The 27,090-nt window shown below is 41.1% G+C and overlaps 1 protein-coding gene across 1 annotated transcript; it reads right to left on the minus strand.

Annotated features, from left to right (window-relative positions):
* Positions 1 to 7,075: 7,075 nt before the first annotated feature.
* On the minus strand, positions 7,076 to 11,668 carry LOC133107585 (tripartite motif-containing protein 16-like). The gene is made up of 6 exons (XM_061216571.1): positions 11,072 to 11,668; positions 10,059 to 10,154; positions 8,851 to 9,084; positions 8,525 to 8,684; positions 8,362 to 8,412; positions 7,076 to 7,635 (listed from the first exon to the last, which is right to left on the minus strand). Exons 1-6 carry the CDS (start codon positions 11,660 to 11,662, stop codon positions 7,076 to 7,078), a joined length of 1,692 nt encoding a protein of 563 aa, XP_061072555.1. The 5' UTR covers positions 11,663 to 11,668.
* Positions 11,669 to 27,090: the final 15,422 nt, after the last annotated feature.

The raw sequence follows: 27,090 nt of genomic DNA on the forward strand, positions 1-27,090 counted from the left end.
AATACCCCAGTGTGGACTGGGCAGAACAGGACACACTCACGCTTGCGTTTGCCCAGCGGGGCTCGCCAGCTGCCTGCCATTCATCGCCACCTTTCATGAAATAAACAGCAGCTGATTAATGTTTTTGTTTCGTAGCATTTTATTGTGGTCTAATTTATGAGTGAATTCATAAGCGCAGAGGGCGAATTAGCTGTTGAGCAAGTTGAGCCTGGCTAACTGGTCGTGTTACTAGGTAAAAGAAATCCTGCGTACCCACCAGCCCTCCAGAACTGCAGTTAATCCTACATTGTGCTCACAATTGTTAAATAATAGCAGCAGTAAATTGTTTGACATGTAAGTAAGTTAGCAGAAGTCTATCACTGTAAAATTATTATGAAAGTGATAGAAACCCTCGTTTAAATAATGATTCTAATTATTGAACAATACACAGTAATATAATGCCACCTGCAGGTCAGTGTGTAGAAGGGCTTATAGATAAAGGAACTGTGTGAAGTCGCGGCTCCAAACATGTTGATTTCCATTCAGGGAGAAAATAGGGGGCTGAGGGGTGTGAACAGAGCTGTCAGAGAGAGCTGACTTGACTTAATTTCCAGTTTATCATTGTCGACTTTGTTGAGGAAATGAGAACGATGTAAAATATGTTATATTCCTGAATCCAGCAGTCCTAACAGCTAAAACAACAACTTCAGCACTCTGAAGGGGAAAAGAACAAAAACATTTTGGAACCCGCATTTGTACTTTGTACTGGACCTGCGCATTTGTACTCTGTATTTTTGTATGATAATGACCGTGAATAAAAAAAAGATAAAAAAATTTCATTGAATGAAATATTGCATCACAATCTTTTGTCGCAGGGATTTTCAACCTTTTTTGACACACACGTTTGAGCTGGTGGTAATATAACTGATGATTGATTTTACATAGTGATAAGAGCAGGAGTAAGGATGTGTATCCACCTGCAACAACATCCAGACAGATCACACAGCTGAACTGGTCATGATCCAGTAAAATTCCACCTTCAGCCATTTCACTGCTCACACTAACTGACACTTTAGTTTTGTTTCTCCTAAATTGTGTAACAGAGAGAGTGGGAGTAACTTCATAGTTGCAGCAGGTGTGGAGCTGGACAGAGGCCAGGCTGAAGAGCAAGAGCAGAGTAGAGATTTACTCATAAATATCACACAAACACAGGCCTGCATGTGACAGGGTGATGAGTGTTTGGTCACTTACAGAGCAATGTATCCACAGCTGAGTTATATGGGTATTTTTCAAGTCATAGTCCATGAATGATAAATGTTTTTGTTTTGTTGCATTTTATTGTGGTCTAATTTATGAGTGAATTCATAAGGGCAGAGGGCGAATTAGGTGTTGAGCAAGTTGAGCCTGGCTAACTGGTCGTGTTACGAGGTAAAGAAATCCTGCAGAACCGGCCCTCCAGACCTGCATTGTGCTCACAATTGTTAAATAATAGCAGCAGTAAATTGTTTGACATGTAAGTAAGTTAGCAGAAGTCTATCACTGTAAAATTATTATGAAAGTGATAGAAACCATAGTTCAAATAATCATTCTAATTATTATCAAGTCATAGTCCATGAAATGTTGTTCAGCATTTCATCTAATGCAGGTGGCCCGTATCTGTTTCTGGAACTGGATTTTCTCCAATTCATCTGGAGACTTTGGTTCTGACCTTGTTTCAGATCTCCGACAGCCTTGATCAAGTTTTAATGTAAAAAGTAGTAAATTGCTTACAGTAAAATGCTACTTTTTAAAAATTAAATACAAAAATGTCTCTGTGGGTGCGTGGGGGTTGGACCCAAAAAAAAAGAATTTTAATCATAGGTACATTTTAACATTGAGAGACAGAATATCACAAAATAATCAACAATAACAACATCATACACATTTAATACATTTATTATTGTATTTTTTGCATGAAATAAGTATTTGATCCCCTACCAATCAGCAATAATTCAGGTTCCCACAGACCAGTTAGTTTTCCATTAAGAAGCACTCCTAATCTCAACTCATTACCCAAAACACCTGTGTCAACTTGTTACATCATTATGTAGCTGTATAAAAGACACCTGTCCACACAATCAATCAGATTCCAACGTTTCCACCATGGCCAAGACAAAGGAGCTGTCGAAGGACATCAGGGACAAAATTGTAGACCTGCACAAGGCTGGGATGGGCTACAAGAAAATAAGCAAGCAGTTTGGTGAGAAGTTAACAACTGTTGGAGCAATTATTAGAAAATGGAAGAAACATAAAGTCACCGCCAATCTCCCTCGGCCTGGGGCTCCACGCAAGATCTTGCCTCGTGGGATATCAATGATCATGAGAAAGGTCACGGATCAGCCCAGTACTACACAGGAGGAGCTTGTTAATGACCTGAAGGCAGTTGGGACCACAGTCACTAAAAATAACCATCAGTAACACATGACACCGTGAAGGATTAAAATCCTGCTGCGCGCGCAAGGTTCCTCTGCTGAAGAAAGCACAGGCCCACCTGAAGTTTGCCAAAGAACACCTGGATGATCCAGAGGAGGCTTGGGAGAAGGTGCTGTGGTCAGATGAGATCAAAATAGAGCTATTTGGCATCAACTCGACTCGCCGTGTTTGGAGGAAGAGAAATGCTGAGTACAACCCCAAGAACACCATCCCCACTGTGAAGCATGGAGGTGGAACCTTATGCTTTGGGGCTGTTTCTCAGCTAAGGACGACTTCACCGTATCGAGGGGAGGATGAATGGGGTCATGTACCAGGAAATTTGGGGCGACAACCTCCTTCCCTCAGTTAGAGCACTGAAAATGGGTCGTGGATGGGTCTTCCAACATGACATGACATGACAATGACCCAAAACATACAGCCAAGGCAAAAAAGGAGTGACTCAAAAAGAAGCATATTAAGGTCCTGGAGTGGCCTAGCCAGTCTCCAGACCTAAATCCCATCAAAATCTTTGGAGGGAGCTGAAGCTTCGAGTTGCCAAGCGACAGCCTCGGAACCTTAAGGATTTGGAGAGGATCTGCAAAGAGGAGTGGACCAAAATCCCTCCCAAGATCTGTGCAAACCTGGTGAAAAACTACAACAAACATCTGACCTCTGTGCTTGCCAACAAAGGTTTCTCCAGCAAGTATTAAGTACTATTGTTCTATTTATTTCATGTGAAAATATGATATTAAATTTATAAAATGTATATGATGTTGTTATTGTGGATTATTTTGTGATATTCTGTCTCTCAATGTTAAAATGTACCTATGATTAAAATTCTACACAGTTCCATTCTTTGTAAGTGGGCAAACCTACAAAATCAGCAAGGGATCAAATAATTATTGCTCCCACTGTGTGTGTATATATATATATATATATATATATATATATATATATATATATATATAATAAAGTCTAGGGTGCCTAAGACTTCTGCACAGTACTGTATGTCGGGGGGTCAGGAGTCACGCTAGCTTCCCCTGCTACCCCCCTCCACAGGGACCAGAATCAAGCCCCCACAAACCAGGACACAGGGATAAAGTAAGCTGAGTCTTTATCACAATTATAAATAAAAACAGTTCCGAGATGCGAAGACTACCACACACTGCACCTCAACCCACTACCACACACTGTACCTCAACCCACTACTACACACTGCACCTCAACCCACTACCACACACTGCACCTCAACCCACCACCACATACTGCACCTCAACCCACTACCACACACTGCACGCCAACCCACTACCACACACTGTACCTCAACCCACTACCACACATTACACCTTGTCGAGGACCCGGCCCTAGGCCCCCCTGATGAGAGATTGACGGGGGATGGGTTAGGAAGGAATGCATTGTTAACCCCTCGCACACGCCATCGAGGTGGTAGCAAGAACGCCCGTAAGAGGAAAAATATGTGGTTCAGAGATAAGGAGCAGCCATACTTGTCAGTAGAGGAGTCTGAAGTCGGGGGACTTAGATTTAGGGTTTTAAGGAGCAAGGTTAAAATTCTGACTGAGAATACCCCAACCCTACAGGGGAGGGGCACAATGCCTGGCTAAAGAAAAAAAAATATGGAAAACGGAAGGGATGTCAATACCGAAAGAAGATTAAGAGGCTTCAAGGGCCTTCCTGATTATAGCACAAATAATTTATCGGATAGATTCAAAGGACTAACAGTGGAGGAGTTAAATGATGAATTACACTCAGCTATTAGCTGGATGTCCTTTGTAGATCCCTTAAGGCGCCACAAAAAGGGGCACTTGAAGAGTGTATTGAGATGGTGGCAGGCACTAACTTCTGGCTTGCATGAGATCAAGGTGTGGAGGAAGTCAAGGAGAGACTATGAAATTGAAACAGACACCAGTGATGAATAGGTTCCTTAAAAAAATATGAGATAAAGTATTGGGGAAATTTCTTTTGAGGTATGAGAAAATGACAGTGGGAAAAACAGAAGTGATGAATATGGTCATTAAAAAACAAGTTACATAAGAGATAAATGTCTTCCCGCTTGAAATATTGGGGACATTTCTTATCAAAAAGGTACACTTTTGTATGCAAAAAAGATATATAAGGAATAAGCTTTTAGACCTTAGGATAGCATCTTAGAATTTTGCCTCACAAGATATCTACGAGCTGTTGAAGAAAGAGCCACGCAGAACAACTATAATCAAGCTGGAGTGGTAATTATAATCTATATTACTTGTAGAAGTAGGAAAAGTAATACATAGAAGTAATACATTATAAGTTTCCTTTTATTTTAATGTCTTTTATTTCTAATTAAGGTACTATATAAGGTAGAAAAATGTTATTATAGTTCGATAAATATAATATTCTAGGAATAGTTTCTTTTAAACGTCCAGAAGGGGGAGCTATAGGATAAGGCTAAGGCCAAAGAGGATGGGTATTTGAGGGGTGTACCTTGACTTTTAAACATCATGGTGGAAAGGTAAATTAGAAAGAGCTAAAGGGGTATATGTAACTTGCATGTGATCAGCAAACTGAAAGATGATATTTACACTGTAATCTGTATAACTCTATTCTTTTGATTGATTATAATAAAGTATATCTTACTATAATCATATGTGATAAAGATTCTTTAGAGGAATACATTGAATACAGGACATCGAATATCAGATTTGCATCACACCCTTCACTTCGAGACGGGGCTAGAAGTTCAGTAGAACTTACCAGGGCTCCAGGACGTTCGGAGTACTTGAGTTCGTCCCCCAGACACCTCATGGTGAGGTACTGCTCGTGGGAACGTGAGGTCTGAGCTCGGCAAGGGGTCCGTGGCTCACGACAACCTCAACCCACAACCACACACTGCACCTCAACCCACCACCACACACTACACCTCAACCCACTACCACACACTGCACCTCAACCCATTACCACACTACCACACACTGGATCTGGTTCGTAGGGCAAATTAGCTGTTGAGAAAGATGAGCCTTGGTAACTGGTGGTGTAAACTAGGTAAAATAATCCTGTATACACACCGGCCCTCCTGAACTGCAGTTAATCCTACATTGCGTTCACAATTGTTAAATAATAGCATCATGTTTAAAATAAAAAAACAAAAATAAGCAGTACATTTTTTTACATGTAAATAAGGTAGCAGAAGTCTATCACTGTAAAATTATTATGAAAGTGATAGAAACCCTAGTTCAAATAATGATTCTAATTATTGAACGATACACAGTAATATAATGCCACCTGCAGGTCAGTGTGTAGAAGGGCTTATAGATAAAGGAACTGTGTGAAGTCGTGGCTCCAAACTTGCTGATTCCCATTCAGGGAGAAAATAGGGGGCTGAGGGGAGTGAACAGAGCTGTTAGAGAGAACTGACTTGACTTAATTTCCAGTTCATCATTGTCGACTTTGTTGAGGAAATGAGAACTATGTAAAATATGTTATATTTCTGAATCCAGCAGTCCTAACAGCTAAAACACCATCATTTTATGTTCAAGTCAGCACTCTGAAGGGGGAAAAAAACAACATTTTGGAACACGCATTTGTGCTTTGTATTGGACCTGCGCATTCGTACTCTGTATTTTTTGTATGATAACGATCTCCAATTTAAAAAAAGATTAAAAAAGAGAATGTTTTAGGAAAAATAAATCGATTGACACCAATTTTTGGAACAGGATCAATTTTACCACATTATCATTGAATGTAATATTGCATCACCATCTTTTGTTGCAGGGATTTTCAACCTTTTTTGACACACACGTTTGAGCTGGTGGTAATATGACTAATGATTGATTTTACATAGTGGTAAGAGCAGGAGTAAGGATGTGTATCCAACATGGAACACACACACCGGCCCTCCAGGACTGGAGTTAATCCTGCATACACCCCTCTCGGACTGGAGGTTTTCTGGACAACCAAGCAACAACATCTAAAACACACCAGCACACCGATATCTCAAAAGGTGTGCTTGCAGGAATATGTAAAGGACTGAAGTCAAAAACAACTGAGTGCATGGAGCATGTGCTTTTAGTAGAAGGCACACTCCCACATTGTGTGTGTGCAGCCCTTATATTTCAGTGATTAGCAATAATTTTATCTTCACATGTCTGAGAACATTACCATCCATCGTAGAGCATGCCACTGATTGTAAGATTTTTATTTAATCAATTAATTTAATGCATAACTGTACAGTTTGAGTTAAATAGAGTCAATCACATTTTAGTACAATCCCAATCAAAAAAGAAATGGTTATGTTGAAGCGGATTAAAAAAACGTTTTCCATTCAATGCAATGTTATGTTCTGTACCTAAAAAATCATCATTCCACAGCAAACATCGCAGAAATAAAGCAAAACTCCAGTCAGTGCTATTCTAACTATAATCAAAGAAATTCACAGAAAAAAGAGGCAAAATTAATGGAATTAATCAATTCTTCATGTTCCAAATTCAGGTCATGAAAAATCCTTAGAATTTCTGCTTCTGTTTTTAACATTGTGAGAAAGAATGAATGTTTCTGAAAGAATATAAGATCTTACATTTTATTTAGTTCATAAATTTGAATGATAAAATTACATTTCTGTTACATTACTTTTGTAGTATTGGTATGAATTTCACTGCTGAATATGAATTTCTCCCCCTCCTGCCAGATCACACAGTTTTACAGAGGATGCAGGAGGCAACGCAAACCCAGGATAGAGGGGCTGAGTGAATGTGGTCTGGACTCTGTGCAGGAGGGTCATGGTGTCAGAGATACTGTAGAAGGACAGAGCTCCTGCCCTGTGATCCAGGTACACTCCGATTCTGGAGGAGGGTGGAACAGGGATTTCAGTGTCCTTGTTATTGTGCCAGAAAGAGTACCCGGAGGGAGAGCAGGTCAGTCTCCAGGACTTGTCATTACCTCCCAGTGCACAGTCATCACCATTTCCTTTCCTGCTGATGTGTTTATATGACACTGCTATAAAAACCCCATTACTCCCACTCCACTCAGCCTCCCAGTAACAGCATCCAGACACACCCTCTCTGCACAGCACTTGAGCTTTTTCATCAAATCTCTCCGGATGATCAGGATATGAGTGGATCTCTCCACGGGTCACCTCTCTTTCATTCTCAAACCGATGGAGACAAAGGTATTTATTCGCTGTGTTGGGGTCCAGTGTGAGCTGACAGGAATCTGAGGGAGGAGACGGTTAAGATTTAATATGAGGACAAGTCCATCTAATGTCTGGGTGTAATTCATTCTACAACGCCATACTGCGCGAGACCTTGACGATATTTTTGCAATTTTCGTAAATTTCTATTTTTTTATTTTTTATTTTAGAGTAATATGAAAACACAATCATTCTGTCGCATTTCATGCTTGTCATGTCATGTTTCATGTTTAGTTATTGTCTTAGTTTTTTATTGTCATGTCACGTATTATGTTAGTCTAGTCTTGCCACATTTTTATGTTTTATTTCTTGTTACGTTTAATTGTCATGTCATGTTACGTTTCATGTTTAGTTCTTGTTATGATGTATTTTCTAGTCTTGTCATGTCACGTGATATAGTTTATTTATGTCACAGTTCTTATGTCACGATTTATGTTTGTTTCATGTCATGTTGTTCCGTTCATTGATTAACATACACTTTTTCGTGTCTTTCCGCAAACCTTGCGTTCACGCTTTCTCTCTCTCCCTTGCTGTCACTCGCGCTTCCCTAATTGTTTAATTTTCCCTGGTCTTCTTACTAATCAACTAACGTTAAATCAGGATTGGGCTATACTAACATTCTAACTATGTGTTCATGTTTACATTACGTTTCTTGTGCATGTCATTTACTAATTTACTAACACTCAGGCAGGATATGTTTATTACTAACGATGACTAATTATCTCGTTTTGTCAATCCTCAGCACTCACACTGCAAGAAATCCTCTCTGGTCCTGGGCTCTACAGTATGGGCTTCTTTCACTGCAGAGACAGAGTGGGAGAAAAGCACAGAAATGAAGAATAATTAAGAGTATGGAGGATAATGTTTAGACTGAGATGGAAAAATTATTTTTCTCCTTATGTGTTTAACAACCTGATTTTGACATTTTGGCCAGTTCCACTTTGCAGACGTCCTCAAGTCGATCTTTCAGTCCAGAGACAGATTTCCTCACAGCCTCAAAAGAGACATGTGGACTGACAGTGATGCTGGGTAAGTCTCCAAGTTCAGGAGGGATACAGAGAGGCTGACAGCTCTGTGGAATAGACATACAGACAGACAGACAGACATACACACAGAGAACAGAGTTCATACAGATTCCTCTGTCGATACCTGGAACAGATCTTTGTAAAGTAGGAACACACATCACCATGTGTGTACAGGGTACACAGTGTAGACTGTCAGAGAGCCAGTGATGGTACCTGGAGGAAATGGATGTGATCCTCTGTGTGTGAAAGCTGCTCCAGCTCAGCGTCTCTCCTCCTCAGCTCAGCAATCTCCTGCTCCAGTCGCTCCAGGAGTCCTTCAGCCCAACTCACTTCAGCCTTCTCATGATCTCTGATCAGCTCTTTCACCTCAGAGCACCTTCTCTCAATGGAGCGGATCATCTCAGTAAAGATCCTCTCACTGTCCTCCACTGCTGTCTGTGCAGAGCGCTGTTAGGAGACAGAGAGAGAGGAGGGCTGTACATTGTAATTAGGCCTATCAACTCTTAGTGGGACCCCAGACTGTAAGGGAGCAGGGGCGGGAGACCAAGAGTGACTGAGAGGGGATCACAAAGTTACCAACAATAAGTTGGATAACCACTAAAATAGGCGAGGAAAAGACTCCCTGGCAAACTACCCACTGAAACAAAACCGTGAAAGTGCAAACTAGCACGAAATCTCTAAAGAAGTGGGCGAGTTTTGTGAGCAAAGAAGAGAAAAAGGGAACCAAACTCCCCGGCGATACGCCAACCGAAAATCTGACCCGAACTATAATGGTCAGGAAAAACAAAACAAGATTTTACCGGCAGTCTCGAACCGGCTAAACCGTAAGTGCCAAACTCTGCCACTCGCTCCTCAAAACAGAGGCAGAACCAAGAAACAAAACTAGGGAAGGTTCTCGGGAACTAACCAACCCAAAGGAAAACAAAATAGGTACCTAAACCTCTCTTTTTCTAATTTCTAACTGAATGCTTTTCAGGACTGAAAGCAATTCAGTCTTCGAACAACTCTCGTGCTGTTTACCTCAATACCTCTATACCGGCTCTGTGCACGTGTCAAATTGAAACACCAAAGCTCAGAGCAGTGCCAGGAAGAGACTTAAATAGCTCTCCAAGCAGCTGACTGCAATCGTCCATGATTACACCCCCATTCCACATGCGGGAGGTAATTTCTCCTGCTGAACTCAGCCGGCAAGCCCTCTAGAGGTCTAGAGCGGTAAATACTGGAATTTCCAGAAGGAGACAGTAAAAACCATGACACAGACAGCCTGTTTCCCACAGGTTAGCTCAGTGAGATTGAGCCCCACAGGGCTGGAAAGTGGCCCAGCACTGGGCTCCTCACTGGCTGCCTGGAGGAGAGCCCTGACTGAGCCCTGAAATGCCTCTTCCAGCAGCCAGCTGTTATCTCCTCTGGTCAGTACCCACCTTGAGTGACTGCACAGCCTGTCTCAGATCCTGCAGCTCCTTCTCTCTCTCCTGGAGTCTCTGCTGGAATTTACTCTGTGTCGCTCCCAGCTGCATCTGTGGATAGATAGATTTCTCACATCATTGTATATTGCGCTCACAACTGTTAAATAATGGCATCATGTTTAAAACAAAAAACAAAAAATAGGCACTAAATTGTTGGACATGCAAGTGAGGTAGAAGAAGTTTTTCACTGTAAAATAATAATGAAAGTGATTGAAAGCATAGTTTCAATATTTATGCGATCTGGAATGATATGCAGTAATATAATGCCACCTGCAGTAGTGTAGAAGGGCTTATAGATAAAGCAACTGTGTGAAGTCGCGGCTCCAAACATGTTGATTCCCATTCAAGGAGAAAATAGGGGGCTGAGGGGTGTGAACAGAGCTGTCAGAGAGAGCTGACTTGCCTTAATTTCCAGTTTATCATTGTCGGCTTTGTTGAGGAAATGAGAACTATGTGAAATATATAAGATTCCTGAATCCAGCAGTTCTAACAGCCAAAATACTTTTAGTTAATGTTCAATTTCAGCACTCTGAATACTGAACACAAATGCATGAACAGTTAAAAGATTTCACTATAAATGTAAAATATATTTAGTGGATTTAATTTGAAAATTATTTACAAAGGTATCAAATATCAATTCAACCACTTAATTCATTGCTAGGCAGAGCAACCCTTTTCAATCAACCTCTATCAAAATGCACAGCCAGATTCAAATAAGTTACAACTCTTAAAATATGAATTGTGTCCAGATACTTGCCGACTGCACTGAAACTGTGCTGTATGTTAGATTTAACCAAATAAATCTTATGAAACAGAACTTGCAGGTAATATAGTGTACTTGGTTTTTGTTACATAACATGTTACTTCAGTAACTTTTTAAAAGACAACAATCCTACTGTTCCCAATTAACTCAGTTCCTCTCCCATTATATCCAGTATCAGAGCTGCCATAAGAGATCCAGTTCTTACCTGTTTCTCAGTCCATTCTACTGCAGCTGAGACACTATCATGGCCTCTGTGTTCATCGATCACACACAGCAGACAGATGCACTGCTGATCGGTACGACAGTAAATCTCCAACAGTTTTTCATGTTGAGGGCAAATATTTTCCTGCAGATCTCTAGTAGCATTGATGATATTATGTGTGTTTCCTGGGTTGAGCTCATTGTGAAGTTTGAGATGAGTTTCACAGTAAGATGCCAGACAAACCAGACAGGACTTGATGGCTTTGCGCTTTCTCCCAGTGCAGACATCACATGCCACGTCTCCAGGTCCAGCGTAACAGAGAGCAGAAGGAGCAGCTTGGAGACCTGTCTTCTTCAATTTCTCCACGATGTCAGCCAGCATAGTGTTTCTGCCCAGAACAGGCCTGGGAGTGAAGGTCGTTCTGCACTGGGGACAGCTGTAGACACCAGTCTGATCATCTTGATTCCAGCAGTCCTTAATACAGCCCCTACAGTAACTGTGTCCACAGGGAATGGTCACTGGATCTTTCAGCAGATCCAGACAGATCACACAGCTGAACTCGTCATGATCCAGTAAAATTCTACCTTCAGCCATTTCACTGCTCACACTGACTGACACTTTAGTTTTGTTTCTCCTAAATTGTGTAACAGAGAGAGTGGGAGTAACTTCATAGTTGCAGGAGGTGTGGAGCTGGACGGAGGCCAGGCTGAAGAGCAAGAGCAGAGTAGAGATTTACTCATAAATATCACACAAACACAGGCCTGCATGTAACAGGGTGATGTGTGTTTGGTCACTAACCAAGCAATTTATCCACAGCGGAGTTATAAGGGCATTTTTCCAGTCAAAGTCCATGAAATGTTGTTCAGCATTTAGTCTAATGCAGGGATGGACGAGATAGCCCGTATCTGTTTCTGGATTTTACACCAACTTTGGCTCTTCATTAATTAATAATGAATATTTGGAAATTTCAAATGTGTTCTTTTAAACTAACACAAACACAAAAAAAGAAATAATATATATATAATAAGGTCTAGGGTGCCTAAGACTTCTGCACAGTACTGTAAGTTGGGGGGTCAGGAGTCACGCTAGCTTCCCCTGCTACCCCCTCCACAGGGACCAGAATAAAGCCCCCACAAACAACCAGGACACAGGGATAAAGTAAGCTGAGTCTTTATCACAATTTTAAATAAAAATGGTTCATACAAGCACACACTACCACACACTGCACCTCAACCCATTACCACACACTGCACTTCAACCCACTACCACACACTATACCTCAACCCACTACCACACACTGCACCTCAACCCATTACCACACACTGCACTTCAACCCACTACCACACACTGCACCTCAACCCACTACCACACACTATACCTCAACCCACTACCACACACTGGTAAGTCCCCCCCTTGCTCCACACTCACTCCTCTCTGTGCTCACAATCAGACCCTCTCCTGAGCCTGCCCACACCCCAGGGGGATCAACGCACCGGGGAGGGAGGAGTCCACATACTCACACACAAGCAAAAATATAAGGGTGTCACACGGATCCACATCCCAAAAAGAAAATCTAAAAAGAAAGAAACCCCAGGCAGGGAATGCTCCTCTTTCCTGCCGTCTGGAACCTCCACGGTTGAACGCTGTGGGGTTCTGTATCCTCTGGTCAGGGAGAGGAGAAGGCACAGCACCAATTACCCCAGTGTGGACTGGGCAGAACAGGACACACTCACGCTTGTGTTTGCCCAGCGGGGCTCGCCAGCTGCCTGCCATTCATAGCCACCTTTCATGATATAAACAGCAGCTGATTAATGTTTTTGTTTGGTCGCATTTTATTGTGGTCTAATTTACGAGTGGATTCATAAGTGCAGAGGGCAAATTAGCTGTTGAGCAAGTTGAGCCTGGCTAACTGGCCATGTTACTTGGCAAAAAAATCCTGCATACACACTGGCCCTCCAGAACTGCAGTTAATCCTACATTGTTTTCACAATTATTAAATAATAGCAGCAGTAAATTGTTTGACATGTAAGTTAGCAGAAGTCAATCACTGTAAAATTATTATGAAAGTGATAGAAACCCTTGTTTAAATAATTATTCTAATTATTGAACGATACACAGTAATATAATGCCACCTGCAGGTCAGTGTGTAGAAGGGCTTATAGATAAAGGAACTGTGTGAAGTCGCGGCTCCAAACATGTTGATTCCCATTCAGGGAGAAAATAGGGGGCTGAGGGGTGTGAACAGAGCTGTTAGAGAGAGTTGACTTGACTTAATTTCCAGTTTATCATTGTCGATTTTGTTGAGGAAATGAGAACTATGTAAAATATGTTATATTCCTGAATCCAGCAGTCCTAACAGCTAAAACAAAATAATTTAATGTTCAACTTCAGCACTCTGAAGGGGAAAAGAACAAAAATAAAAACAAAAAAAAAGATCCAGACAGATCACACAGCTGAACTGGTCATGATCCAGTAAAATTCCACCTTCAGCCATTTCACTGCTCACACTGACTGACACTTTAGTTTTGTTTCTCCTAAATTGAGTAACAGAGAGAGTGGGAGTAACTTCATAGTTGCAGGAGGTGTGGAGCTGGACGGAGGCCAGGCTGAAGAGCAAGAGCAGAGTAGAGATTTACTCATAAATATCACACAAACACAGGCCTGCATGTGACAGGGTGATGAGTGTTTGGTCACTTACAGAGCAATGTATCCACAGCTGAGTTACATGGGCATTTTTCAAGTCATAGTCCATGAATGATAAATGTTTTTGTTTTGTTGCATTTTATTGTGGTCTAATTTATGAGTGAATTCATAAGGGCAGAGGGCGAATTAGGTGTTGAGCAAGTTGAGCCTGGCTAACTGGTCGTGTTACGAGGTAAAGAAATCCTGCAGAACCAGCCCTCCAGACCTGCATTGTGCTCACAATTGTTAAATAATAGCAGCAGTAAATTGTTTGACATGTAAGTAAGTTAGCAGAAGTCTATCACTGTAAAATTATTATGAAAGTGATAGAAACCCTTGTTTAAATAATTATTCTAATTATTGAACGATACACAGTAATATAATGCCACCTGCAGGTCAGTGTGTAGAAGGGCTTATAGATAAAGGAACTGTGTGAAGTCGCGGCTCCAAACATGTTGATTCCCATTCAGGGAGAAAATAGGGGGCTGAGGGGAGTGAACAGAGCTGTTAGAGAGAGTTGACTTGACTTAATTTCCAGTTTATCATTGTCGATTTTGTTGAGGAAATGAGAACTATGTAAAATATGTTATATTCCTGAATCCAGCAGTCCTAACAGCTAAAACAAAATAATTTAATGTTCAACTTCAGCACTCTGAAGGGGAAAAGAACAAAAATAAAAACAAAAAAAAAGATCCAGACAGATCACACAGCTGAACTGGTCATGATCCAGTAAAATTCCACCTTCAGCCATTTCACTGCTCACACTGACTGACGCTCACACTGACTGACACTTTTGTTTGTTTCTCATAAATTACGTAACAGAGAGAGTGGGAGTAACTTCCTCGTTCTGCTCATAGCTGCAGCAGGTGTGGAGCTGGATGGAGACCAGGCTGAAGAGCAAGAGCAGAGTAGAGATTTACTCATAAATATCACACAAACACAGGCCTGCATGCGACAGGGTGATGAGTGTTTGTTCACTTACCAAGCAATGTATCCACAGCTGAGTTACATGGGCATTTCTCAAGTCATAGTCCATGAATGATAAATGTTTTTGTTTTGTTGCATTTTATTGTGGTCTAATTTATGAGTGAATTCATAAGGGCAGAGGGCGAATTAGCTGTTGAGCAAGTTGAGCCTGGCTAACTGGTCGTGTGGGTAAAGAAGTAAAGAAATCCTGCAGAACCGGCCCTCCAGACCTGCATTGTGCTCACAATTGTTAAATAATAGCAGCAGTAAATTGTTTGACATGTAAGTAAGTTAGCAGAAGTCTATCACTGTAAAATTATTATGAAAGTGATAGAAACCATAGTTTAAATAATCATTCTAATTATTATCAAGTCATAGTCCATGAAATGTTGTTCAGCATTTCATCTAATGCAGGGATGGGCGAGGTGGCCCGTATCTGTTTCTGGAACTGGATTTTCTCCAGTTCATCTGGAGACTTTGGTTCTGACCTTGTTTCAGATCTCCGACAGTCTTGATCAAGTTTTAATGTAAAAAGTAATAAATTGCTTACAGTAAAATGCTACTTTTTAAAAATTAAATACAAAAATGTCTCTATGTATATCTATGTATATATATATATATATATATATATATATATATATATATATATATATATATATATATACAGTCGGAGCAATAATTATTTGATCCCTTGCTGATTTTGTATGTTTGCCCACTTACAAAGAATGGAACTGTGTAGAATTTTAATCATAGGTACATTTTAACATTGAGAGACAGAATATCACAAAATAATCAACAATAACAACATCATATGAATTTAATAAATGTATTATTGTATTTTTGCATGAAATAAATATTTGATCCCCTACCAATCAGCAATAATTCAGGTTGCCACAGACCAGTTAGTTTTCCATTAAGAAGCACTCCTAATCTCAACTCATTACCCAAAACACCTGTGTCAACTTGTTACATCATTATGTAGCTGTATAAAAGACACCTGTCCACACAATCAATCAGATTCCAACGTTTCCACCATGGCCAAGACAATGGAGCTGTCGAAGGACATCAGGGACAAAATTGTAGACCTGCACAAGGCTGGGATGGGCTACAAGAAAATAAGCAAGCAGTTTGGTGAGAAGTTAAACCTAAAAACAAAAAATAGGCACTAAATTGTTTTGCATGCAAGGTAGAAGTTTTTCACTGAAATTATGATGAAAGTGATTGAAAGCATAGTTTCAAGTTTTATGTGATCTTGAATGATATGCAGTAATATAATGCCACCTGCAGGTCAGTGTGTAGAAGGGCTTGTTGATAAAGGAACTGTGTGAAGCCGCGGCTCCAAACATGTTGATTCCCATTCAGGGAGAAAATAGGGGGCTGACGGGTGTGAACAGAGCTGTCACATAGAGCTGACTTGACTTAATTTCCTACTTTATCATTGTGGACTTTGAGGAAATGAGAACTATGTAAAATATGTAAGATTCCTGAATCCAGCAGTTCTATCAGCTAAAATACTTTTGTTGAAGTGGTTGAATTGATATATGATACCTTTGTAAATAATTATCACATTAAATCCACTAAATATATTTTACATTTATTGTGAAATCTTTTAACTGTTGATGCTTTTATGCTCAGTATTCAGAGTGCTGCAGTTGAACATTAATGCATTGCTTGGCAGAGCAACCCTTTTTCAATCAACCTCTATCAAAATGCACAGCTAGATTCAAATAAGTTACAATTATTAAAATATGAATTGTACGAGTGTCCAGATACTTACGGACTGCACTGTAACTGTACTGTATGTTAGATTTTACCTCTCCCATTATATCCAGTATCAGTATTCCAGTATCCTTTCTACTACAGCTGAGACACTATCATGGCCTCTGTGTTCATTGAATACACGCAGCAGACAGATGCACTGCTGATCAGTACGACAGTAAATCTCCAACAGTTTTTTTATGTTGAGGGCAAATATTTTCCTGCAGATGTCCAGTAGCATTGATGATAGTATGTGTGTTTCCTGGGTTGAAGTTTGAGGTGAGTTTCACAGTAAGATGCCAGACAAACCAGATGGGACTTGACGGCTTTGTGCTTTCTCCCAGTGCAATCATCACACACCACGTCTCCAGGTCCAGCGTAACAGTGAGCAGAACGAGCAGCTTGGAGACCTTCTTCAGTTTCTCCACGACGTCAGCCAGCTTAGTGTTTCTGCCCAGAACAGGCCTGGGAGTGAAGGTCGTTCTGCACTGGGGACAGCTGTAGACACCAGTATAATCATCTTGATTCCAGCAGCCCTTAATACAGCCCCTACAGTAACTGTGTCCACAGGGAATAGTCATTGGATCTTCCAGCAGATCCAGACAGATCGCACAGATGAACTCATCCTGATTTCACTGCTCACACTGACTGACACTTTAGTTTTTGTTTCTCCTAAATTGTGTAACAGAGAGATTGGGAGTAACTTCCTGGTTCTGCTCACAGTTGCAGGAGATTTGTGTGTGTGTGGTCTAGACTAGTTACTTTAGTGTGACTGTGGAATAACGTTGGTGTGGAATAACTTTGGTTTAGCATCAGTTTTATACTGGCATTGGCGAGAGAGACATCCCAGCGAGTCCACAGGTGGAAGATACAATTCCCTATCTAGCTTCCACAAGAAAATATTGGATATTATTCCCCTGCTTTACTTAAATGTGTCACTTTTATTTTAATGCGTACCTGTTATTTTGAGGTTACATGCCTTCAAATGGTTAATGGTTGCGTGCGTGCGTGCGTGCGTGCGTGTGTGTGGGGGGGGGGGGGGGGGTTTCCCTGTGTACCTCTTTTATCAAGCCCAACGAATAGGTAATGGGCCACAGCTGCAATGATCACAATGATTAGCTGCTGTGACCATACCTGTAAATGGGGCTTGTGCTGGCACTTCTGGTTCACACAGGTATTATTGCAATGACCAGCAAGTTGCTCTCAGTTTTTATCTGCCTTGCTTCTCAAGTGCATTCTGTTGATTGTTCACCGGGTGTCTCTGCCGCTACCAAATTTTAATTAAGGGACCTTTTCTTTTGTTGTTTTTTCAACTGATTAGCTGAAATAAAAGAAAGCGGAAAAATTGATCAAATTCCGGACTGAAAAGAAGAAAATAATCTTTTAATTGCTTGTGTGGGAGGAGGTAAATTCAGAAAAGAGAACATACAGCAAGATGTTTTTGCTTTAGCTAGAGCAGAGGGACAAACAAAATGGAGGTAGAGATGACAATGCTTTTTGGCTCAGTTAATCACCGTCGTTTATCTGACTCAATTTTAGAATAATAATTTAGATTATTTGTCCACATTTAGTGGATGTCTTATTTATAATTTTGACTTGATCGCTATAGGAATCCTGTACTGAGAAGAACTCGCTGAACAATCCTCTGCTGGTACCACCGCATGTCACATCGTGCGTTGTGTGCACGTCTCACAAACTGACTAGCTATCTGTAGTCATTAGAGGTCGCAGGAATAGCTACTCTCGGGTATATCTGTTTACAGCTTAGGGACCCAAGCAGACCAACATAGCTACGGCTGTTCTCGACATGAATGAACTACCATGCGGAGGCGAGGGATTTACCAACATAGGTCTACGGGTGCTATACGCCGTGATACAGTAAGTGGAAATAATCATCCTCCCTAGACCAGTTTGAGGGGGTAAACCAAGCATTCCCTGTGTAACATTAAGTGTCAGTAAGGAAAACCAAACGGATCAAGTTTTAACAATTTTATTTTACCAGGTAGGTTACATACGTAATTACACACTAGTTTCAAATAAAAAACATTATAATGGAAACCAAATTACGGAGTCTTAAAAGTCATACCTGGTAATAAAAACTACATACGGGAGTCTGGCTACAGACACCCTGTACGTAGAAATTACGTGCACGGAGTGCACGGGAGGCTGATTGCATTCTCCCAGATTGCTTAGTTTGCTGTCCTTAAATCCAAATTCTGGCCTTTGATGTTAACCCTAGAAATGGGTCACCCATCTGTCATTTGGAGCCACGCCTCCCCAGGAAGCGCAGGGGGGTTGAGGCACATGGCTTTCACTGGGGCAGAGCTCCACACAGCTTCTCCTGGTTCCTGGTTGGTTATGATGTCCAGGGTTTGCTGTTGCAGAAATAAAACCATTGCACCAGTCGCACTGAAACAATCAGAATAATACCAAACATGAATATTATCTAAACTGACTTTGTCATGAAACATCCAATGCTGTACACATCATTTAGTGACTGAGTAAAAGAGGGAGAGAGCAATAAATGGGGGTTCAGGAGAAGGTCAGGGCCTAACAGGCCGTGCCCTCTGAAACCTTCCCGTGCCGTAAAGGATGTTGCCCCATCGTAACGAGTTTTACGGCTGGAGGCCTGAGTCTTCCCCCACAGGCTCCTGCCCGTATGGGTGGGGAGATAGTGGGGGTTAATGATGCATGCTCCTAAATTACTTTACAGCCACATATTCCACAATACCAGAGGAAGCCAGCAAGCTGACCAGCCCTGAGTGATAATGCCAGATTTCCAGCCTTACAACACCAACATTTTGGGAAATATATATTTTATTCCGACTTACCTGACTTACCTGACCAGACTTAGACGCTTGATTTCATTTTCATTTTCATGCATTCACTGGCTTGGTTTTCATGTTAGCATAACGTGTTAGCTTAGCATAAAGACTTGAAGCCTATGGGAGTCAGTAGCCTACCTCCTTCTAAGTGAAGAAATACGCCTGACAGGAACTTGGACTGAACTTTGTATTTGAATCCAAAGCAATTACTTATTTCATCCAGGTCTGATTTTGGGTAGGGGCTGGGGTCCCTTTTCTTGCACCGGTTTTTTCTCAGAAGCATGGGGACTCATTGTGATACCTGTGCTTCACTCATTCTCTGAATATCTGCAGAAAAATATAAGTCATCTTCATCCAAATGAGATTTGCAAGGAGAAAAAAACCGAAGAAAACACCACAATTAGTATGTGTTATTCTGAGAAGCCGGCAGATCCATTTCAGGTCATAATATTACTGGCATGCCCTATTTTCCAAGATCAAAAGTGTGAGATGCTCCATTTTGTTGACGGTGTAAGGTGATTCTCTAAAATGAGTCACCATCTTTAACTGGAAACCACAAACTGAAGAAAAACAAGACAAGGCCTTGCACATTAAAGGCCATTCTGTCTTATGCTTAACCACCCCCACCCCCACCCCCAGCCCCAGCCTGGCCCCTCAGCTCACTCCAGCACATATGCACCTTCTACTTGCACACTGCAAAGCATCGCTGTTGGTTTCTACTTGGAACAACACTACAATACTCATTTTCCGGTGCGTATAACAATGCTGGCTGTACAAAGAGGCCACCCGGGGATGTACTCAAGCTAGAATCCATACAGAAACTTCACACAGCGAATGTAACTTTCGTTGTTCATCAGAAATAAAATATTAGGGCAGCCAATTATACAGCCATATCACTCATATCAATCTCTCTCTCTCTCTCTCTCTCTCTATCTCTGTCTCTCTGTCTCTCTGTATCTCTCTATCTCTCTCTCTATTGCTCTGTCTCTCTCTGTCTCTCTCTCACTCTCTCTATATCTCTCTCTGTCTGTCTCTCTCTCACATACACACACACACATGCACACAGAGTAAATTCACATTGAGTCAGGATGTGATTTAGTAGGATTGTAAGATTTAGTTTGTAGTTGAATTCCTACAATTCCTTGCAGGAATTAATTAACTGCATTGCATTTAGTAACAATCTTAGTTTTTAACAATCTTAATCTTTTCTTAGTTCCTTTTCTGTGGAATTGGACAATGAAGAAAAGGTATAATCAATTTGTTTAATCCAAATGTATGTAATTGATTGCTACAAAGAAACTATGATGACAATTTGTCACTGATAGGAAACAGATTTACCCAACATAAAAACACTAATTTCATCTCCAGTTGATATGCAAATGATTTGCAAAGCCAAATTCAACTGCATAGACTTATTAAATGAAGTCAACAAAACAGAGCTAAGCGATAAAAAATACATTATTCAACTTTAGCCATTGATTGTCAAGCTCAAAGTAATTTTTCCTGGATTTATTGTCAGCCCATATATTCCCATTTAACAAATTGCAGATTATTCAGAATATTAGCAAACTTGATAGCTAAATTGACCTAAATGAAAGCTTCAGCAAGCTAAGAGAAATATAATATAACTGTTTTCCCTTTTGGTAAGACAATGACCTTTCAGCTTTATATATACTGTTGTAAAGGGTTTCGGTGGTTGAATTTATTGACATGGACAAAATGCACCCTTGTCTACTAAAGGAAATAGTTATTTTTTGCTTCAGTCAGAGCAGATAATGGTTGGCCCTAAGTGCGTTTCCTCCTGTGCAGCTGCTTCAGATCTTACCCGATGCTGACAGAGACACATTCTAGTGCCACTTCGTCTTAATCTATCTGTTCCGGAGGCTCCTCAAATTTTGGGAAGTTAGAATCACGACACATCTTTTCACAGAGTGAGTATCATTTAAAATGAAACTGTGGCACACCCACTGGCAAGGCTGCTTGAGCAACCGAAACATCATTTTTCTCGTAGCTTCAAGCCTTCTGGGAGGCACTCATTCTTGACACAATTGACTGGAGCATATCTTTACTCATTTTCTGAGCATACGCCCTTAACTATGTCAACCTCCACAGTTTATGCGCACCATATATAGCCCACGGATTAAAGCAAGACAAATTTGTGAGCCTGAAAAATTGTCCAGGAGGAAATGTGTACAATGTATTGAATTAAGCATTATATGAATTTAAAACTGCTCTACGCCTCTATTCCCTCCTTTATACCTCAACTGACATCGGTGGGTGCAACACATAGGGGGTAGTTGTGGTGATTTTCTTCCAATCACTGTAAAGTGAGGTGCCATCTTGAATTGCACTATATTACATTTAGACATGATTTAGGGAGTCTTGTGTACACGCAGAAAACCAGCATAGAAAGCGACAAATACTGCTGCATGGCTGAATCTAAGCAGGTGTCAGGCTGGTTAGTACTTGGATTGGAGGACTGGGGTGTGTCACAATACTTCAAGAAATGTATCCTCCTTTCCTCCACTCGTCTGATTCTCCTATCTGGTTGCATGGTAGGAGGAAAGGAGGATGCGTTTTTGAAGTATTGGGACACGCCCCTCCTGGGAATAAGTTGCTGTTGGAAGTGGTGTTGGTGGCAGGTAGGGTGGTGATCTTCACCCTGGTCAAATAAACCCCAAAGCCCTAGTACAGTGATAGGAACACTGTGCTGTAGGGGGTGCCATTTTTCAGATGAGATGTTAAACATTAAAGCATGAAATGTCCTGCCTCACTGTGGCTATTAAAGACACAACACTTATCCAAAACAGTAGGGGGCTACCCAGTGTCCTGGCTAAATTCTCACCCTTCCCCCTAATCATTCCCCAGTTTAATTTCTCTCCCGCTTCACCTCAGCTGGTGCACATTCTGATGCAAAATGGCTGCCATACATCACCCAGATGGATGTGGTTGAGGAGAGTTTGCCCCTCATCACTGTAAAGTGCTTTGAGTGTGGAAAAATGCACCGACCAATTCGTATAAAGTAGTGTTACAACTGACACAACCACAAACAGGATGTTAAAAAAATGTATATGGTATAATGCTGTAATATCCAATATGAAAGGCAGGTCAAGGATGTCAGGCACCAGGGTGACTACTGTAATACAGTCATGGTGTGACATACCCTCAATGAGAACTTTATTAGGTATTTATTAGACTTAATTAGACTTATTAGACTTAGTATTCTGCTGCTGTAGCCTATCCACTTAGAGTCATGATGTGTTATGTGTTCAGAGGTGCTCTTCTGTATACCACTGTTGTAATGTGTGGTTGTTTGCGTTATTGTCACCTTCCTGCGAACTTTGAACAGTCTGGCCCTTCTCCTTGGACCTTTCTCATTAAAAAGGCGTTTCTACACACAGAACTGCTGCTCATTGGATGTTTTTTTTTGTTTTTTCGCACCATTCTCTGCAAACTCTAGAGACTGTTATGCATGAAAATCCCAGGAGATCAGCAGTTTCTGAGATACTGAAACCACCCTGTCTGCGTCCATATTGTTGTTTCCCACACTCACACCAAATACACACACAACTCACTTACTATAGCACTTCATTTTCTATAAATGGAGAAGAACTGAACCAGGAAGCCTCTGGTTTCGGATTAAGTTTTTTGGGCTCCTAAGCGGCTCGGTCAGTAAAGTCACTGATGTTACTGCAGGCTGGGCTCTAAAACGAAGATATCACATGTCCAAGTCCTAGCATGTTTCATTTTGACCAAGAGCCTGCAACTGTGGGACACACCTAGTTTTTCATTTGTTAATTCTAGACATCTCACTGTTTCACTTTATTGAGAACGTTGTCGAAGTTACTTGATGAGTTTGTCCTGTTTGATGGAGAAATGAAACCTCCAGGGCTTTTCTGATTGTGGCAGACTGAAAACCGCTAAATCCAAATACATAAAAGGACGAAACACAGAAAACAAACAATGGCAAGTGTATGTAGCCGGGAGGGTGTTCACATAAGTCATGTACATTTACAAAAACCCCCCAAAAAAATGGCCCCTGTCGTAAAGGTTTTTTTCCCTTTGTTATTTTACCCTCTGACTTTACTCCACCCTCCACCACTTCCTCCTCTTCTCGCTTAGCGTGACTCTGAGGTTTGGGTTGTCTAGACAACGGGGGACGTATCTCGCTTCATGATGGCACGAAGTTTCGGCTGTGGGTAACACAGGACATTTCTGCTGCCTCGAGTAGGTCTAAAAAAGCATTCTCAAATGTTTCCTGTCAGCAGAGAAAAATGTGGCTACCAAAAAAATACATTAAAAAATCCTAGCTTGGCCATCAACATGAGGACAAAACTGCATTCATAATTGGAAGAAAATTGCCAGGGGCTTCACCAAAACAAATATCTCAAACTCATTACACAACCAGACTAAATTACAAAATGTCCCCATAAGCAATGCTATATTGGTTGAGGCTTTGCCAACATGCACACAATGAACCAAAATAAATACAGAAATGAAACAGATTATTCTCAGCGGCACATAAACTCTCTAGCATAACAATATGAGACTATACGTACAATAAGAACTATACTGGTGCTGTCAGGCCTGAAATATGTACCGTCCAGGACAGTGATCCAAATATATCGTGCCCAAAATGTTGCCTTAATGACAACTAAAATGTCGTAGGTTGTTTTATATATACGTTGTCAATTCACTGAATTTGCACTTAAAAACAGCAGTAAGGGGAAACAAGCAATGGTGTGCAACAACAGAGCTCACTGCAATCCATGCAGTTCTTCAGCAGTTTTTGCTCTTTGGCTTTTAAGACATATTGTCATATTCTGTATGTATCTATAAGTGCGTATGCATTGTGCACCTTCAGAATAACTCAACACAAATGTGGGATACCTAATCGCTCTCCCTGATAACAATCGTGACGCGCACACTGCCGTTGTGACAGTAACATCAGTGTCGTTGCTGTCCTGAAGCATCAGTCTCGCAAAGCTTGGAAATGCATCTGCTTCAGAGAGGATCATAATATCTCAGATTGTGTAAGAATCAAAAAATAAGGCCTTCTCATGATTTGCAGTCCCAAAATGCAATAAGATGGCTGCCACCTGGCTGTAGGAAGATACGGTTGGTTTCATGTTTATTTTATTTTCTGCAAGAATGTTAATAGCTACGTATTGTCTGCTTGTGCCAGCTGAGCATGGGAACACTTGACTGACTGTAATATAATCCATCCATCCATCCATTATCTTAACCCGCTTATCCTGAACAGGATCGCAGGGGGGCTGGAGCCTATCCCATACCCTGGACAGGTCGCCAGTCCATCGCAGGGCACACACACCACAATTTAGACTCTCCAATCAGCCTAACCTGCATGTCTTTGGACTGTGGGAGGAAACAGGAGTACCCGGAGGAAACCCACACGAACACGGGGAGAACATGCAAACGCCCAGTGGAAATAGTGATGGAAATAATACAATTAAGAACTGGCTGCAGTTAGCTTTTCCACTCTAGCAGCATGCAAACCCATTTTTCACACCTGATGGGTGTGGGGCCATCTTGAGAGAGAGAGAGAGAGAGAGAGAGAGAGAGAGAGAGAGAGAGAGAGAGAGAGAGAGAGAGAGAGAGAGAGAGAGAGAGAGACTTGATGGGTGTGGGGCCATCTTGAGAGAGAGAGAGAGAGAGAGAGAGGGAGAGAGAGAGAGAGAGAGAGAGAGAGAGACTTGATGGGTGTGGGGCCATCTTGAGAGAGAGAGAGAGAGAGAGAGAGAGAGAGAGAGACTTGATGGATGTGGGGCCATCTTGAGAGAGAGAGAGAGAGAGAGAGAGACTTGATGGGTGTGGGGCCATCTTGAGAGAGAGAGAGAGAGAGAGAGAGAGAGAGAGAGAGACTTGATGGGTGTGGGGCCATCTTGAGAGAGAGAGAGAGAGAGAGAGAGAGAGAGAGACTTGATGGGTGTGGGGCCATCTTGAGAGAGAGAGAGAGAGAGAGAGAGAGAGAGAGAGAGAGAGAGAGAGAGAGAGAGAGAGAGACTTGTGACTGTTAGACCTCTTCCTGTGGTTGGGCACCACGTGGTCAGGTGGGGGTTAAAAGGAGCCACTTCTCTATCTGTGACCTATTTCTTCGGGAAGTGACAGGAGGATGCTGGTAAGACCCTTGGACAAATGTCCTATTAATTAAAGTAATAATAAAGTGAAAGAGCTTGGAATTCATTGCTAGAAAGTAAGACCTGCTTATCTATTTACTATGAAAAAGGAAGCATTTAACTATCGTTAGTTCTGCAGTATTGAAGATAAAGTATTAAAACTAAACTGGCAATCATTAAAACGAATGTCTGAATTGCTAGCAGCTAAAAACATAAATCTTATCTACATAAATCTTACCTATATACATTTTATGTAAGTAAATGCAATTTCTCAATAATTTATTACTATTACTTTTTGCATTGCGCAAACACTCAAATTGTATGTACTTCTGCAGAAACATGTAGAAATTGATATTTGAAAACCCAGACTATAAAACAATCCTAATTTGCCTAATTTAGCTATTTGTAGATTTCAAATATATCCTATTTACAGTAGTGGAAATAATACAATGATGGTAATGGAATAAAGATGGATTCTGTGTGAAAGTCATAGCTAGGATGAGGAATGTAAAAGTAACTCCTTTATGAAGGAGTGCTATGGCCTACTCATGTTCTATACTAATTGCAACCAATTTTGACATTTTTATTTCGTGTTTTCAAACACCAAATGGTTTGAATTAATTCCCTCATCATCAGATTTAAGCCTACATGTTGAATTATGCTTAAGTATTTAATAGGATTTGTTCAAACAGATATGAAAATGAACATAAGAGAGCTACATTATGTGGCTGACATCTGTCGTCTCATCTGGTCTGTGATGAGATGAGGGATAGTCATAAATCACGGAAGGCCTTTGCATTACAAAATAAAACAATTAAGCAAATAGACCAGAATACAGCTGCAGACTATTTATGTGAAGCAGAAAAGGAACTTTATGTAACACTGTTAACACTCCTTCATAAGAACAGCGTTTAAAAGGAAAGCCAAAGAAAATATTGATTAATTCAAAGAAAGATGCTGTTGATGATGTATTGTTTGGGTGCATGTTTATACACGATGGGAACCTTCATCGCATTTATAACGGAGTTGTTAAATATACGTTTTCGGCCAGCGACATTTTACCTCCTGAGATAGGGGAAGTCGTGCTGGGGAGGGGACACGTTGTCTGTTGAAGAGCAGCACAGAAGACAGACCGCAAGAGAAATGGACGCCACCAAGGAAGAGATGACCTGTCATCAGAGATACAGTGCAGTCATCCATAAAGTAGAAAGCACTACTAAACTCCACAACACAGTGTAGTGTTTCCTACTTTATGGATGAGTGTACTGTTGGCTACGGTAGAAAAAAACTCCACCGGCAAGAAGAGTCTATAGAAAGCACCTCGTTTTTTCGGCAGACGTTCGCGGCTCATGGCGTCTCTCCCTGTAGTTCACATGAGCTGCGCGCGACTGACAAACAGAAAAAGGGGGCTTGCTGAACATCAGCTTTATATATTTATGTGTGATCTTGCATTCATGTGTGCATTTTCCAGGTGTCAGCGGTTCATGTTTTGTTGATATATAGTAGCTAAACGTGACTGAAATATAATAAACATTCAGAATGTATTAAACTGTTTGATTCATTTTAGTCTAGGGGCATTGCAGTGAGATATAATTATCTATGCAAATGCAATTCATTTCTTGCCTGGTAGTGGGGAGGGAAAAGGCCAGGCCCAC

This window comes from Conger conger, chromosome 13, assembly GCF_963514075.1.
Source record: "Conger conger chromosome 13, fConCon1.1, whole genome shotgun sequence".
In the NCBI taxonomy this organism is placed as follows: Eukaryota; Metazoa; Chordata; class Actinopteri; order Anguilliformes; family Congridae; genus Conger; species Conger conger.